We start from the raw sequence: 14539 nt of genomic DNA on the forward strand, positions 1-14539 counted from the left end.
CTTCCTAGGCCATTCTCTAAAAAAAGGCTCCTTTTCTTCCCCCACAGTTCCAAGATGAGATGGGATTCTCCAACATGGAAGATGACGGCCCAGAGGAAGAGGAGCACGTGGCTGAGTCTCGGCCTAACTTTAACACCCCTCAAGCCTTACGGTAGGCCAGCCAAGGACCTTGAGACGTAGAATTCAGGAAACGGTGTTCATGAAATGCAGTAACACGTTCCCATCATCAAGGCGCTTCTGTGGTGATGTAAATATGCAGAGTCCTGTGGCAAGTGAGGAGTCAGGCAGAGAGTCTCCTTATTATGGGACAGTGCAGCTGTAGACCAAGCTGTGTCTGTTTGGGAAGGGAGAAAGAACAGTAGCTGGCATCCAGAGCAGCTTCTCCAGATGAGTGTGCTGGAGAAGTGTGTAGGACTGTGTGGCCAGCCACAGAAACCACCCCAAATCAGAATATCCAGCGTGTCCCCTTTTAGGCCGTGTTTGTCATGAGCATCAGGGGAATGTTACTGATGGTTTGTCAGTCACCTTGGCATCAGTGGGGCGAACCGTGAGGCACCTGCAGTGATGCTCCTGGAGTCTGAGTCTCGTGTTGTTGACGTGTCTGTTATGTCAGCTGTAGAGCGAAGGCTGTAGTCTTTCTCCCAGTTACTGTGGAGCATTTGTGTCTGTTCTTTAATCTGTTATGGTCCAGTGTGACTAGAGGGCGAGATGTAGTTTGTGCTGCGGGTGGCACACAGCAGTTGGCAGAATTGGGGTTCATGGTGAAAGGACATTGTGCAGGCTGTCTCAGCACACCGTTTGAAGGCGTAAGATGTGTTGTGGACTTAAGGAAATCTTCGTTTATCTCCTTTTGGGGGTAGGTTTGAGGAACCACTGGCCAACTTGCTAAATGAACAACATCGGACTGTGAAGGAGCTCCTCGAACAGCTGAAGATGAAGAAATCTTCAGCTAAGCCGCAGCAGGAGGTAGAGAGGGTCAAGCCTCGGGCTGAGAAAGTTCCTCAGACTCTGATTCTGGACCCAGCACAGAGGAAGAGGCTGCAGCAGCAGATGCAGCAGGTGAGACTCTCCTTGCTCATGTGTGTATGGATTATCGCACTAGCTTTTGACACTGAAGTCCAAAGTACGCAACCTCGTAAAAATGACAGGCGGGTGTCTTGCTACCCTTGGAAGCTGTGGACCCTCGAATGTTGACATCTTAATCACCCAAGAGTCATCATGTTTGTGCCCTTGTGGCTCAGGCAAGAAATTCTGATGGTATTCAGAATTACAGACTTTTAAAGAGTCCTTTGTAACCCATTCTGGAATGGAAGAGCCTCACTGCCAGAGGTGGTGTTTGCTTCCGTCTAACTCATTCGTTCTGGGTTTGTCATTTGGCTTAAGGAAACAGTGTCTTGGAGATTGATGCCAAGATCCTTTGCTCTGGTGGGCTCTCCAGAAAGCAAAATGTGCGATACAGTTGCAGGTGTCTTAGGAAGAGCTCCCTGGTTCCTGAAATGGCAACGGCGCGTCACCTTGTTTTTTTTTCCCTCCCCAGCATGTTCAGCTCTTGACGCAAATCCACCTTCTTGCCGCCTCCAACCTCAATCTCAGTTCAGAGGCCAGTACCACCAAGATATTTCTTGTAAGCTTCCAGATATCCCTAATGATAAATTAATTTGAGTATGAATTCAGGTTGGCAGGGGTGGGCTTTGTGGCAGCGTGGACAAAGCCACTGCTTGGGATGCATCTTAAACCTTCGTTCTGCCCTGGGGAGTGGACAGTGCATCCACAAACTGAGGACCAGTCAGTCCAATAAAACAGAAGTGAGTGAATGCATCACAGAAACAGCCCTGAGTCCCCGAGGGCTCACTGAAGAGCAGTCTTTGTGGGACAGTGTAGTAGGAAGGCAGCCTCTGAGAGGTGGAGGGACCGGGATTTAGTATTCGATGTCCACTGTGTCCTTTTTCTCAGAAAGAGCTGGGAATGTTTGCTCAGAGCTCCGTCGCCCTTCACCATCAGTTCAACCCCAAGTTTCAAACCTTGTTCCAACCCTGTAATTTGATGGGAGCTATGCAGCTCATTGAAGACTTCAGTACACACGTCAGCGTTGACTGGAGTCCTCGCAAAACTGTGAAGAAGACTGGTAAGGAACAGTTGTTAACTTCAAGGTGTTTCTTGCAGTGAGACTTGGAGTCTTATCCCACAGAACATTTCCAGGGATGATTTCCTAGGAAGGAAGATCATAGGATATTCATAGTTCTTGCTTCTGACTTTTATCCTCCGTTTGTACTTACTTTTGAGGTTCTAGAATTACATGGTAATATTTGGGCTTAGGTAAGGCATGGAGGCAGTGGGCAGCAGGGTAGCGAGTGAAAGAAAGAAATGTGGAGTCAGAGCTAAGAATTGGACTTGAATGATAAGGGCTTAAACGTAAGCAGTGAGATCCCCATAGACGGGGTGGTTACCGATGGATGTTTAGTGGTAAAGTTTGATCATGTTTTGATTTTTCTTTAAGATCAACTCATTCCCATAGTGATTATAGGTTAGGTATCTACAGTTTGAATGAAATGGATTGTTTCCATTGAATTTCCAATGAAATTGATGGATTGTTAAGCACAATGTTTTTAAGAAATTTGCAAATTTCATTTCTACCTTGATTTAGGTTAGTCATCTTTGAGAAAATATATGCTGTTCACCGTAAGCCAGGTGTTTGTTTCTGATTTGTTTCCTGGTTTAGTCAAGTACTTGTGATTTGTTTTGAATTGGATTTGTCTTTGGATTTGATTTAAAATCTCTCAATCTTTTTTTTTTCAAATCTTTGAATCTTATTAAATTGAATATAAGAGTGCTGTTCAAAAAGTTCATGAAAATCTATATTATGAAAAAGTAACATGGATTTCAGCATTTTTTGCAAGGAAGTAAACTTTTATTTTTTGATGTAAATGAGCATATCTTTATTAAATATCTATAGTGAATCATTTTGTGATCATTGAAATACATTTGTTTTTAAAGATTTTATCTTGGGGCTAGTACTGTGGCATAGTGGGTTAAGGTGCCTCTTGCAGTGCTGGCATCCCATGTGGACACCAGTCCCAGACCCAGCTGCTCTACTTCAAATCCACCTCTCTGCTATGGTCTGGGAAAGCAGTATAAGTATATTTGGGCCTCTGCACCAACATGGGAGACCCAGAAGAAGTTCCTGGCTCCAGGCTTCGGACTGCCCGAGCTTTAGCTGTCGTGGCCATTTGGGGAGTGGACCAGTGGATGGAGAACTTCTCTCTCTTTCTGTAACTCCGCCTTTCAAATAAATAAATAAATTTTAAAAAGATTTTATCTTTTGTTTTTTTCCATGAACTACTTGAAGTGCATTCTGTCTTAGACATTGATTGTGAACTACTCTAAAAAGTTTATGTTGCAAATAGATATTTAATAACAAACTATAGTGGTAACTTACAAGTCTATGTGGCTTTATTTTTCTTCCTGGGATATAAAAATAATACCTGTGGAAAGAGTAAAATGGATGCAGTAATTCCTTTCTTTGGAAGACAGAGGTGCTTGAATTATCGCATTTCTTTCATGGTTTTTTTTTGTTCCTAACTTCAGAAGGAATCTTTATGAAATTTAATTAAGAATTAAATAAGAATAACATTTGGAACAGCAGATTTGTGAGGAATAATGGAGAAATGGAATCTTTTTTTTTTTTTAAGAGTTGTTTATTATTTGAAAGGCAAAGTTACAGAGAGGCAGAGAGAGTGAGAGAGATGTTTTCTATCCGTTGGTTCACTCCACAAATGGTCGCAACAGCCAGAGCTGGGCTGATTCGAAGCCAGGAACCAAGAGCTTCTTCCAGGTCTCCCTTGAGAGTGCAGGAGCCCAAGGAATTGGGTCATCTTCCACTGCTTTCCCAGGCAGAGAGCTGGATAGGAAGTGGAGCAACTGGGGCTTGAACTGGCATCCATTTGGGATGCTGGTGCTGCAGGCCAGGGCTTTAACCTGCTGCGTCACAGTGCCGGCCCTGAGAAGTGGAATCTTATCCTGGAAGAAAGATAGCCTTGTTGAAAGCCTCTTATCCTTCAAGGATTTAAAGGCGAAAGGAGATGAATATACTTTGATCATCCACTCCATGCCAGGTTATTACCAGGTGCTTGGCAAGTGCTTGTTACTTAGTGTGTTAAGTGTTCACATAGAAAAGAATGAGACTCAGTTTTTCCTGGTATCAAATCCCTTTAGGCATGTATGAGGTTGGGAAAGACTGGAAATTTTGGGGGTGGGGTGGATGGTTGGGAGAGGATCAGATTAGACAAAGGCAGCTCTACCTAAACGCAGATGTGCATTCACAACGTTTTGTGAAGCCCTCCTGTGTCCTAGATTCTGTTTGTCACAGGTATTTCTTCTTACAGCTTCTGAATTTCCCTGTTTGCCAAAGCAAGTGGCTTGGATCCTGGCCACCAGCAAGGTTTTCATGTATCCAGAGCTACTTCCGGTGTGTTCCCTGAAGGCAAAGAATCCCAAGCATAAGATGACCTTCACCAAAGCTGAAGACAAGTAAGTGTTGACGTGGGGAATCGGAACAGGCTGTCCCCAGGAAAATACAGAATTCTTGAGGTGCTGAGGAAGAAAGTAGGACGGGTAGACTAAGTCATGGACACAAAAGGAAGCACAGGTGCATGGGTTCATAGTGTGTGCCAGATACTGCTCTTCCCGTTTTTGAAACATTTAAATCATCACTGTATCTTTTATTTATTGTAAAACCAATCATGTAATGCTATTGAAGAAAATCTTTCTAAGAAAAAACTTTTTATCTGTTTTCCTACTGCCCGAAAATAATGTTTTTTCTCTTTACATTTCTTATAGAGTATAATAATTTTTAATATAACTGGCAGTTTAAGAAAGTTTTATTTTTTCAGTGTAACATTGTTGAAGTGTTTTCCTATGATTTGACATTGTTTGGATTTTTTTTTTTTTTTTTTTTGGTTATCTTTTAAAGCATGCCTAATACCTCTACAGTAAATTTCTTTATTGGCTATTTTGATTTGTTTTGCTATTGTTAGTAAGGTTTCACAAGGGAACCTTTGTTTGAGTGGGTTCATTTCCACAAGTGAGATGATTATCTATAAAGATTCTAAACATGCTTCTGGTTCTTGGTTAATATTGCCAAACTGTCATCAGCACATCTATACATTTCTACCTGGAATTGTATGTTAGGGGGTAGTGCTGGTGCTCATTTCTAATCATTTTCCTTCCTTCATATTCCTTTGAATTCCATTTGTATCTTGTCATTTTTTAACGATTTATTCCCAGTTTATTCCTACTTTATTATGAATTCCTGATTTTTGTTTGTTTTAAAGATTTATTTATTTGAAAGGCAGAGTTATAGAGAGAGTGGGAGAGACAGAGAAAAAGAGAGAGCTCTTCCATCTGCTGGTTCGCTTTCCAAACAGCCCCAGGCAGGGCTGGACAAGACCAAATCCAGGAGCCAGTAACTTCATCTGGGTCTCCCACATGGGTGCAAGGGCCCAAACACTTAGTCCATCTTCTGCTGCTTTCCCATGCACATTAGCAGGGAGTTGGATTAGAATTGGAACACCTGGAACTCGAAATGGCACCCATATGGGATGGGATTCAGGTGGAGCAGCAGCCAGCCTCTTCTGATTTTTATTCACAGCACTTATTAGCATTCACACATGTGTGATGTTTGGATTATCCAACAACTTGTACAAGAACTGGATAGAAAAAGTAGATTGTTAAAAGTGTGTAGTTAGTTTGGGGAAGGGTTTTAGACAAAAGAAGTCAGGTTTCGTGTCATTGGTCCTTTCTCAGTTTGTTAGCTTTAGGACTGAAGCATTTTGAGGGGACTGAATTTCCTAAGCCACTCATCAGCAAGTATCTCCTGACCTGCAAGACTGCCCACCAACTGACGGTGAGAATCAAGAACCTCAACATGAACCGAGCTCCTGACAACATCATTAAGGTGAGTGCTTCCTGCGTGCTCCACCTCGGTACTCCACCTGGGCGCCCTGCGTGTGCTGGGCTCCGTGTCAAGAGGGATTTCCTTTTACCTAAGGCTGATTCCTCTCACCTTTTTTTTTTTTTTTTGATATAAAAATTTGAAACCCATTCCTAGCTTCTATCATGGTATCCATTTTCTGTGAACTTTTTGAAAATCTTTTCATAAAATTGTTGAAAGATTTTATAAATCTGGATTTGTCTTTTTTTTTCTTTTAGTCTAACCTTGAAAGGGTAGACAGTATTCTACTTATATCCTTGTACTTAACTGTTCTTTTTTATTTAGATAATTCTATCAAAGTTATTCAGTAGTTATTTTTCTTTTTACTAAGATTTACTTGTTTATTTGAAAGATTTACACAGGGAGTGGGGAGATCCTACATCTGCTAGTTCACTTCCCAAATGGCTTCTTCAGCAGGTTTCACTTGATCTTTCTCATTAACCGGTTTTTGATTCTAGCTTTCCTTCCACTTGTTTAGATAAACAGTGTGTCCCTCTTTTGCTCCCTGCAGTTGTTGCCACTGCCACCACCTCCCAGCTTATTCCTGTGCCCTCTGTCTCTTTGAATGACATAACTCTCTAGCCGTACTCGCCATCTGCACGCCTGAGTGTTAGCCTCGACTCTTTTGCTCTGTCACCATCATATGTGGTCAGTCACTTTTCTTAGTTTTCTTATTTGCTACTTTTCCCATTGCCTTAGTTCAGGCTGCTGTTATAGCTAGATTAATGCAGTAGATTTTTTTATACTATTTATTGGAAACACAGAGTTACAGGCATGCAGAGGCAAAGAGAGAGAGAGAGAGGTCTTATATCCACTGGTTCACTCAACAGCTGGCTTCAGTGGCCAGAGTTGCACTGATCCAAAGCCAGGAAATAGGAGCTTTTTCCAGGTCTCCCCCGCGGGTGTAGGGTCCCAAGGACTTGGGCCATCTTCTGCAACTCAGACGGGTGCACTTATGGGATTCTGGCAATGCAGGTGGTGGCTATACCTGCTACACCACTGCGCCAGCCCCAATATAGTAGTTTTAATTTTTTTTATTTTATTTGAAAGGCAGCGAGAGGTCATCAATTTGCTTGTTCACTCCCCAGATGCCCACAGTATCTAGGACTGGACCAGGCCAAAGCCAGGAGACAGGAAGTCAATTCAGGTCTCCCACGTGGGTGGTAGGCACCCAAGTACTTGAACCATCATCTGTTGCTTCCTAGGGTGTGCGTTAGCAGAAAGATGGAATTGGAAGTGAAGCAAGGTACATAAATGGAGGCACTATGATGTGGGATATGAGCATCTTGCCAAGTGCAGTTTTAACTGCTGTACCAAATGCCTGCCCCAAAATGCTGGTTTGCTAACTGGTGTCTGATTCTGGTTCCATTGATCCCATCCTCATCCCTCCCTTAGCCTTCTCTGATTCTTCAGGGTGTAGACAGCGTGCTTGGTGCGGCATGGAAGGCCTCTGCCCTGCAATGTATCTATGGAGCTTCATACTCCTTTAGTTGTAGCCAGACCAGTCTCTTTTATGTGTCTTAAGATGCATTCATGATTTTAAGATTTAGTATACTTTGTCCTCCTCTGCCTGACATAGCAAATTCCATTCCATTAGGAGTCATCTGTTGTTCTTGCTGTGGAAAATATTTTTTGTCCCAGTTGTGTGTCTTTTGTGTCACTTTTTTTTTTTTCATTTAAAGATTGATTTATATATTTGAAAGGCATAGTGACAGAAAGGAGAGACAGACCATCCATCTTCTAGTTTACTTCCTAAATGGTCACCATGGCTGGAGCTTGGCCATTTCCAAGCCAGAAGCCTGGAACTTCAGCTGTGTTTCCCACAGGGTTGGCAGGGGTCCAAGCACTTGAGCCATCTTCTGCTGCTTTCCCAGGGAAAATAGCAGGGAGCTAGATGGGAGCAAAGCTGCTGAGACACAAACTAGCATTCTGATATGGAATGCTGGCATCTCAAGTGACAAACCCTTTGTGCCACAACCACGAATACTTTGTGCTTTTTTCAGTTAAAATATCATTACTGATCTACTTGATGTATCTCCCACTGGTCTGTCCACTACTTGAGAGGAGGAATGGCTTCTCCTGTCTGTGTGTGTTGGTTGAAGCCTTGCACATGGAGGGCATCCCAGCATATGTTGGATGAGTAGATAATTTTTGTCAGTATTGTATTGTCAGTGGTTTAAGTTTAGTTCTCCTTTTCACTTACCCTTAAAGCTGAACCTTAGTCTTTTTTTCCCTTCTCTTCTGACATCCTTCCTGTCATCATTTGCTTAAAAGGAAACTTTCACGTGTCCAAGATGAGGTTTGAGGCACTCTTTGCACCTGCTAAGTGGGATCAAATCTTATGGAAGATTATTCTAACCTGCTGCTTTTTTTTGTCTGTGACCTAAACTCTTCCCTTCCTAGCAATTAGAATGGAGATCCTTAGTCCAGAAGTTTTGAGCAATTTAAAAGTCTTTATTAGAGATTAGTTTAAATTGAAATCCCAAATCACTAAGCATATGCTTTTTTAAAGTGTATGGATGGGCTGGCGCTGGGGCTCACTAGGCTAATCCTCCGCCTTGTGGCACGGGCACACCGGGTAGTAGTCCCGGTCGGGGCACCGGATTCTGTCCCGGTTGCCCCTCTTCCAGGCCAGCTCTCTGCTGTGGCCAGGGAGTGCAGTGGAGGATAGCCCAAGTGCTTGGGCCCTGTACCCCATGGGAGACCAGGAGAAGCACCTGGCTCCTGCCATCAGATCAGCGCGGTGCGCCGGCCGCAGCGCACCAACTGTGGCGGCCATTGGAGGGTGAACCAACAGCAAAGGAAGACCTTTCTCTCTGTCTCTCTCTCTCACTGTCCACTCTGCCTGTCAAAAAATAAATAAATAAATAAAGTGTATGGATATTCATGTGTGCCTGTATATCTCAAACAGCAGGCCATGTTTCTTGGAGGAAGGTAAGGTGTGTCTTGTTTCTTCCTGCCCAGTTTTATAAGAAGACTAAGCAGCTGCCTGTCTTACTGAAGTGCTGTGAGGAGATCCAGCCACATCAGTGGAAGCCACCGGTGGAGAGGGAAGAACACCGCCTCCCCTTCTGGCTAAAGGTACAGCCCTCCTCCAAGGCTGTTGGGAACGGAAGGACACAGAATTCTGGGAGAAATTTCCAGGGCTCCTTTAAGCTTCTAACATTTTACTAATAGATAGAACTAGGACTTCAGCAATCTTCCTCATTTCTTTTCCCTTGTCAGTTTTCTGCCTTTCCCCCAGGTGAGTTTCTAGAACCTTTTCAAAACTATAGGTATAATAATAATTTGCTGAAGAAACTTCAGCAACTAGTTTCTAGAGCATATAATTAGAATGTTGTCTTTGTAGAAAGTTGGTATGCGGAAAAACCCATCTTGGAAAGGTCTCCTGAGCCTGTATTGCAGAGGTCCCTAATCTAGAAAGCTGTGTTCTTTGTCGCGAACTGTTACACGCGCGGGATCAGAGTGTTCTTGCTCCCCACAGGCCAGTCTGCCATCCATCCAGGATGAACTGCGCCGCCTGGCTGGTGGTGCGAGAGAGGCAGGCAACGGGACTGGAACCGCTGAGATCGGCGCAGAACAAGGACTGGAGAAAAACGGAGCAGAGCTGGGAAGTGAAACTCAGTACCCACTGCTGTTGCCCAAAGGTGTAGTCCTGAACCTAAAGCCAGTTGCCAACCGGTTTTCCAGGAAGGCTTGGAGACAGAAGCGGTCATCAGTGCTGAAGCCCCTCCTTATCCGACCTAACCCCTCTCTCCAGCCTGGCTTCAACCCTGGGAAAACTCCAGCCCGGTCAACGCAGTCAGAAGCCCCTCCCAGCAAAATCGTGCGGATCCCTCACCTGATCCATCCGGCCACTGGCACACCAGCAGTTCCCGGTGTCTCTCCGCTGGGGATCAGTGGGACTGATAGTTTTGAATCATCGACAGCACTGCCTACTATGTCCTTGGAGGCCAGGCCCAGCTTCCCTCTGTCTGATAGCCAGACTGTGCTCTCCTCTGCCCCCGTGCCCAAGATAATGCTGCCTTCACTTGGTCCATCCAAGTTCAGAAAGCCATGTGTTAGACGGAGATCCTCAAAGCGAAAGGGTTCCAAGTCTTCTCCCTGTCTGAAAACCGCCCCCTTAATCTCCCCCCCACCAGTTATCTTTACCGTTCCTGCCACCACCGTGAAGGTTGTGAGCCTGGGCAGTGGCTGTAACGTGATCCAGCCTGTTAATGCAGCTGTGGCCCAGAGCCCCCAGACCATTCCCATCACCACCCTCTTGGTTAACCCTACTTCCTTCCCCTGTCCACTGAACCAGCCCCTCGTGGCTTCCTCCATCTCACCCTTAATTGTTTCCAGCAACTCTGTGAATCTTCCTGTACCACCCACCCCTGAAGATGAGGCCCATGTGAATGTGGACATTGCTTGTCCTTTGGTTGAAGGGCAGAGTGCCTTTCAAAGCCCAGTGCCCAAATTGGAACCCCAGGAACTATCTCCTGTGTGTGCAACTGTCTTCCCCAAAGAGGAGCGCAGCCCAGGGCCTCCAATAGCAAACAGAGAAAGCCAGGAAGGACTGTCAGAGAACTGTGCCTATTGGACTATTGTGAAAACAGAGGAGGGGACGCAAACGCTGGAGCCTCTGCCTCCGCGCCTCCAGGAACATCTGAACTCTGCCCCCGGGGGTCTGGATGGAACGGTCAAGGTGGAACCTGAAGATGCCGGGGAGGAAGTCTCCAGTGGACCCCCTGTGCAGGACGTTTGTGATGGAGTCAAAGAAGAGCACTCCGTGGAAATGGACATTGTCTCTGCAGGGGAGGGGTCGAGCAGTGCCAGGGACGTGAAGAAACAGACAGTGATACGGAAGGAGGGGGAGAAGGGCCCACCAGCTAAAGCCCCTTCAGCCTCTCAGGAGCCTGCTGATGAAGGGAACTCTGGGGAAGTGAGCAGATCGCCACAGAAGGCCTTGTCCTCCGTGGACCCTGAAATGCTGCATAGCAGCACCCCTGGGAAGCCCGAAGACTCCTCCACCGTCGATGGGCAGTCAGCGGGGACCCCTGCTGGGCCAGAAGCTGGAGGACAGAAGGATGGGCCTGAGGAAGAGGAAGAGGAGGACTTTGATGACCTCACTCAGGATGAGGAAGAGGAGATATCATCGGCGTCTGAGGAATCTGTGCTTTCGGTTCCTGAACTCCAGGTGAGAACCAGGAAATGAATGTTGGGGTTTGTGCACTCACTGTTGGGTTACATTTGTTGATTTGCCACCTGCTTGCTGCACTAGAGAGAATCCTACCACCATTTGTATAGCAGTGCTTCAAGAGTTAGTGGAAAATGGAATTAAAGTTATCAGTTTATTTTGCTGCAAAGATTTTGAAGTCCATTCATGCTTTTATAAATATATAAAAAAATATAAATATAAATACACGTTTTTGATTTGATAGCCACACTTACAGAATTTTTAAATCAGCACGCAGGACATAATTTTGGGGTTGAAATGAAATGAGAAGGTAAGGCTGACATTTCTCTTATTGTATTTAAACTCATTTCAATATCCAGTTGAATTATCTGAGTGTATTTTAAATGTGTTTAGAAAATAGCTCACAAGTGAGCTGTGGCTAAGAAAACCTCTTGGCGATGGCTGAGGACCTTTCAGAAAACAGTCCTCTTCCTCAGTGCTGCTGGCATTTCTCCTCCCATCCCCGCTGGCCCTGAGATTCCACACAGCTGGGACTCCTGCTGCTCCTCACAGGTGTGGGGGCCCGCTCTTTATCGTAGGAGCCCTGGTACAGCTCTGTGAGCTGGGAGCTGTAGTGAGCCTGCCGGAGCCATTGTGAGTGCTCTTTGGGGGTTGCAGGAAACTATGGAGAAGCTGACTTGGCTGGCATCTGAAAGGCGCATGAGTCAGGAGGGGGAGTCTGAGGAAGAGAACTCCCAGGAGGAGAACTCCGAGCCGGAAGAGGAGGAAGAGGAAGAAGCCGAGGGGATGGAGAGCCTGCAGAAAGAGGACGAAATGACTGATGAGGCGGTTGGAGACGCTGCCGAGAAGCCCCCTTCCACCTCCGCCTCCCCCAAGACGGCTCCGGAAGTGGAGGCCAGCAGAGCCCCACCAGGTGAGTCGGTCAGGCCGGTGCCGAGGGCTGGGTCTCACGTGGCCTTCCCATCTACAGTGGGTGGCTGTAAAGCCGCTGGAGGATCCCGGAGGGGATCTACTGGCTCTCCCCTGCGTCCGCCCTTCCCCAGAACACATGGTTCACGTGGCGCCTCTGCAGAGAAGAGACGCTCAGGAACTTCTCCTTTTATTGCGCTGACAGCTAGATAAGTTCGCGCAGGTGTTTGAACTGTTCTCACCTGACTGTCCTGTGTGAGGCCCCGTGCCCTGTTTATCTCAGAAAACAGTGCATGTTCCTCATGAAGACATAGCCTGTGGCAAGAACAGCACAGAGCCGCACTCACTCTGTAGCTTCCTTTCTCAATGTGCAGTGGCCGCTACCTCCTGGTCATGCCACGTGGTGCACTTGCACTGCACAGACACGGAGCTGACTCGGCTGAGCCAGGCTTACCTCTCACACCACGTCTCCTGCACGATTTTCTCCGAGTGGCTCCATAGCATTGAGCAGCTTTGCACGGCTGGTGCATGAGGTAGAATGGGGAGAGCAGAGGTTACAGGGCCCTAGAAACCATCTTTGTCACATGTACTCCAAGGCGAGAGCATCAAAGCTGCTGCAAAGAGCCGGACCAGTCATCGATCTCGCAACAAGCGGGGAAGTCGTGCTCGAGCCAGCAAGGACACCTCCAAGCTGCTGTTGCTGTATGATGAGGACATTCTGGAGCGGGATCCACTCAGGGAGCAGAAGGACTTGGCCTTTGCCCAGGCCTATCTGACCAGGGTAAGCAAATGCTGCTTTCTATTCCTGCGAGTCCATATGAATGTGACTGCTCCTCCTTTAAGGGTTGTGTTTTGAAAACGAAGCCTGTTTTCAGCGTTGCACACCAGGCTTTGTGTGCCTCTGCCTTAGCTTTCCTGACATCGCCAGAGAACCACAAGGAGACACCAAGTTCCAGCCTAAGTGTGTTTGCTGTTTGTTCCCAAGCAGGATCCCTGTGTTGCCCAGAGACTGTGGGACAGATGACACCAGTCTTGTTGGGTTAGGGGAAAGGATGGGAGTTGTAATTTCCCTGGGAGACCTAATAAAATCGTTTACTGAGCCCTGGCTCCAGAGGAAATAGAGTTGGTGCACTGACTAGACTGGATCTCAGGGAGGGTCCTTGATCTTCAAACATGAACCAGCATGTTTTTTATGGTGTCCTGGATACCCTTTTCCTTTTGTTGATAGCCACCTGTGTCCTTTTTCCCGCTGCAGAGTACACTAGTACTCTAGTAAACTAGTACACTAGTTTATCTCCTTGTGTTTTTCTAACATCCCAGATTTATGTAATAGTTACCACCAAATATGTGTGCAAATCATTCCTCAGATCTTTTATTACGGGACTGGAAGCAGGAAGGAGAGGTTAAGACTGTGTCCTGGAGAAAAGCACTACCTGGTTTCCTAGGGAGGACCGTGGTCCCTGGAGAATGCAGATTTTTTGTTCCAGAGAAAGTTTGCCTTGCTCCATGCCTGTGTCTTCCATCGGCCGTCAGCCCTGGAGGTGTCAGTCTCTGAAGGCTCGTGCTGAAGCTCTCTAACCATAACCTCCTTCCTGCTGGGACCCAAAGAAAGGGCATTGATGACTCAGTCTTCCCGTGCAGGTTCGAGAAGCTCTGCAACATTTCCCAGGCAAGTACGAGGACTTCCTTCAGGTCATCTACGAATTTGAGTCCAGCACTCAGAGGCAGACAGCTGTGGATCTCTACAAAAACCTGCAGATTCTGCTCCAAGACTGGCCTCAGCTGTTGAGGGACTTTGCTGCTTTCCTGTTACCCGAGCAAGCTCTGGCCTGTGGCTTAGTAAGTAGATGGTGGGCACAGAAGGTCACAGGACTCCCAGGGCAGAGCAAGGGCAGGATTGGATGCAGTGAGGAAGCCTGTTGCAGGCACCTAGCCTTCCCCAGCCCAATGTGATAAGAGCATGTGTGGTGTCCAGGGATCATCTTCCCACCTCCGTTGTTTGCATGGCGCATGAGGGGGTTTCACCTTGACCTCTAGTTGCTAATGGAGACCTTAAGTAATGACCTAAGAGCACTTCAAAACGTTCTTGGAAAATGGAACAAAAGCCAACTTTATTTTTATGCAAGAGTTTTTTTGCAATCCATGCATAGTTGTTTTTTTATAATAGTTCCATGAACTTTTCTAACATTTAACTTCTTATAATTCTCCATTAATTTTTCAGAGACCCCTTTTATTTTTTTGTTGTTCCTCAGAGAAATTCTTTAACAAATATTTTTCAAAATTGTTTTTCATTTTATTTGAATGGAAGACAGACACAATGAGCTGTTTCATCTACTGGTTCATTCCCCAGTTCATTCCCCAAATGACTGCAGCAGCTGGGGCTCCACCAGGTTGAGCCAGGCACCGAGAACTACAATTGGGTCTCCCCTGTGCTTGAGCCGTCACCTGCTGCCTTCCATTAT

General features: G+C 46.1%; 1 protein-coding gene across 7 annotated transcripts in view; it reads left to right on the forward strand.

The window, feature by feature from the left end:
• LOC100350760 (GON-4-like protein) overlaps positions 1-14539 on the forward strand; it is a 79660-nt gene that overhangs the window by 56009 nt on the left and 9112 nt on the right. For all 7 annotated transcript variants that reach the window (XM_017345817.3, XM_070077564.1, XM_070077565.1 and 4 more), the window contains 11 exons: positions 48-151; positions 861-1059; positions 1538-1624; positions 1954-2125; positions 4383-4527; positions 5803-5953; positions 8954-9070; positions 9474-11168; positions 11826-12081; positions 12674-12858; positions 13719-13916. In XM_017345817.3, coding sequence (XP_017201306.1) covers positions 48-151; positions 861-1059; positions 1538-1624; positions 1954-2125; positions 4383-4527; positions 5803-5953; positions 8954-9070; positions 9474-11168; positions 11826-12081; positions 12674-12858; positions 13719-13916 — 3309 coding nt within the window. The remainder of the gene's footprint in view (positions 1-47; positions 152-860; positions 1060-1537; positions 1625-1953; positions 2126-4382; positions 4528-5802; positions 5954-8953; positions 9071-9473; positions 11169-11825; positions 12082-12673; positions 12859-13718; positions 13917-14539) is intronic.

This window comes from Oryctolagus cuniculus, chromosome 7 (assembly GCF_964237555.1).
Source record: "Oryctolagus cuniculus chromosome 7, mOryCun1.1, whole genome shotgun sequence".
NCBI classification, from domain to species: Eukaryota; Metazoa; Chordata; class Mammalia; order Lagomorpha; family Leporidae; genus Oryctolagus; species Oryctolagus cuniculus.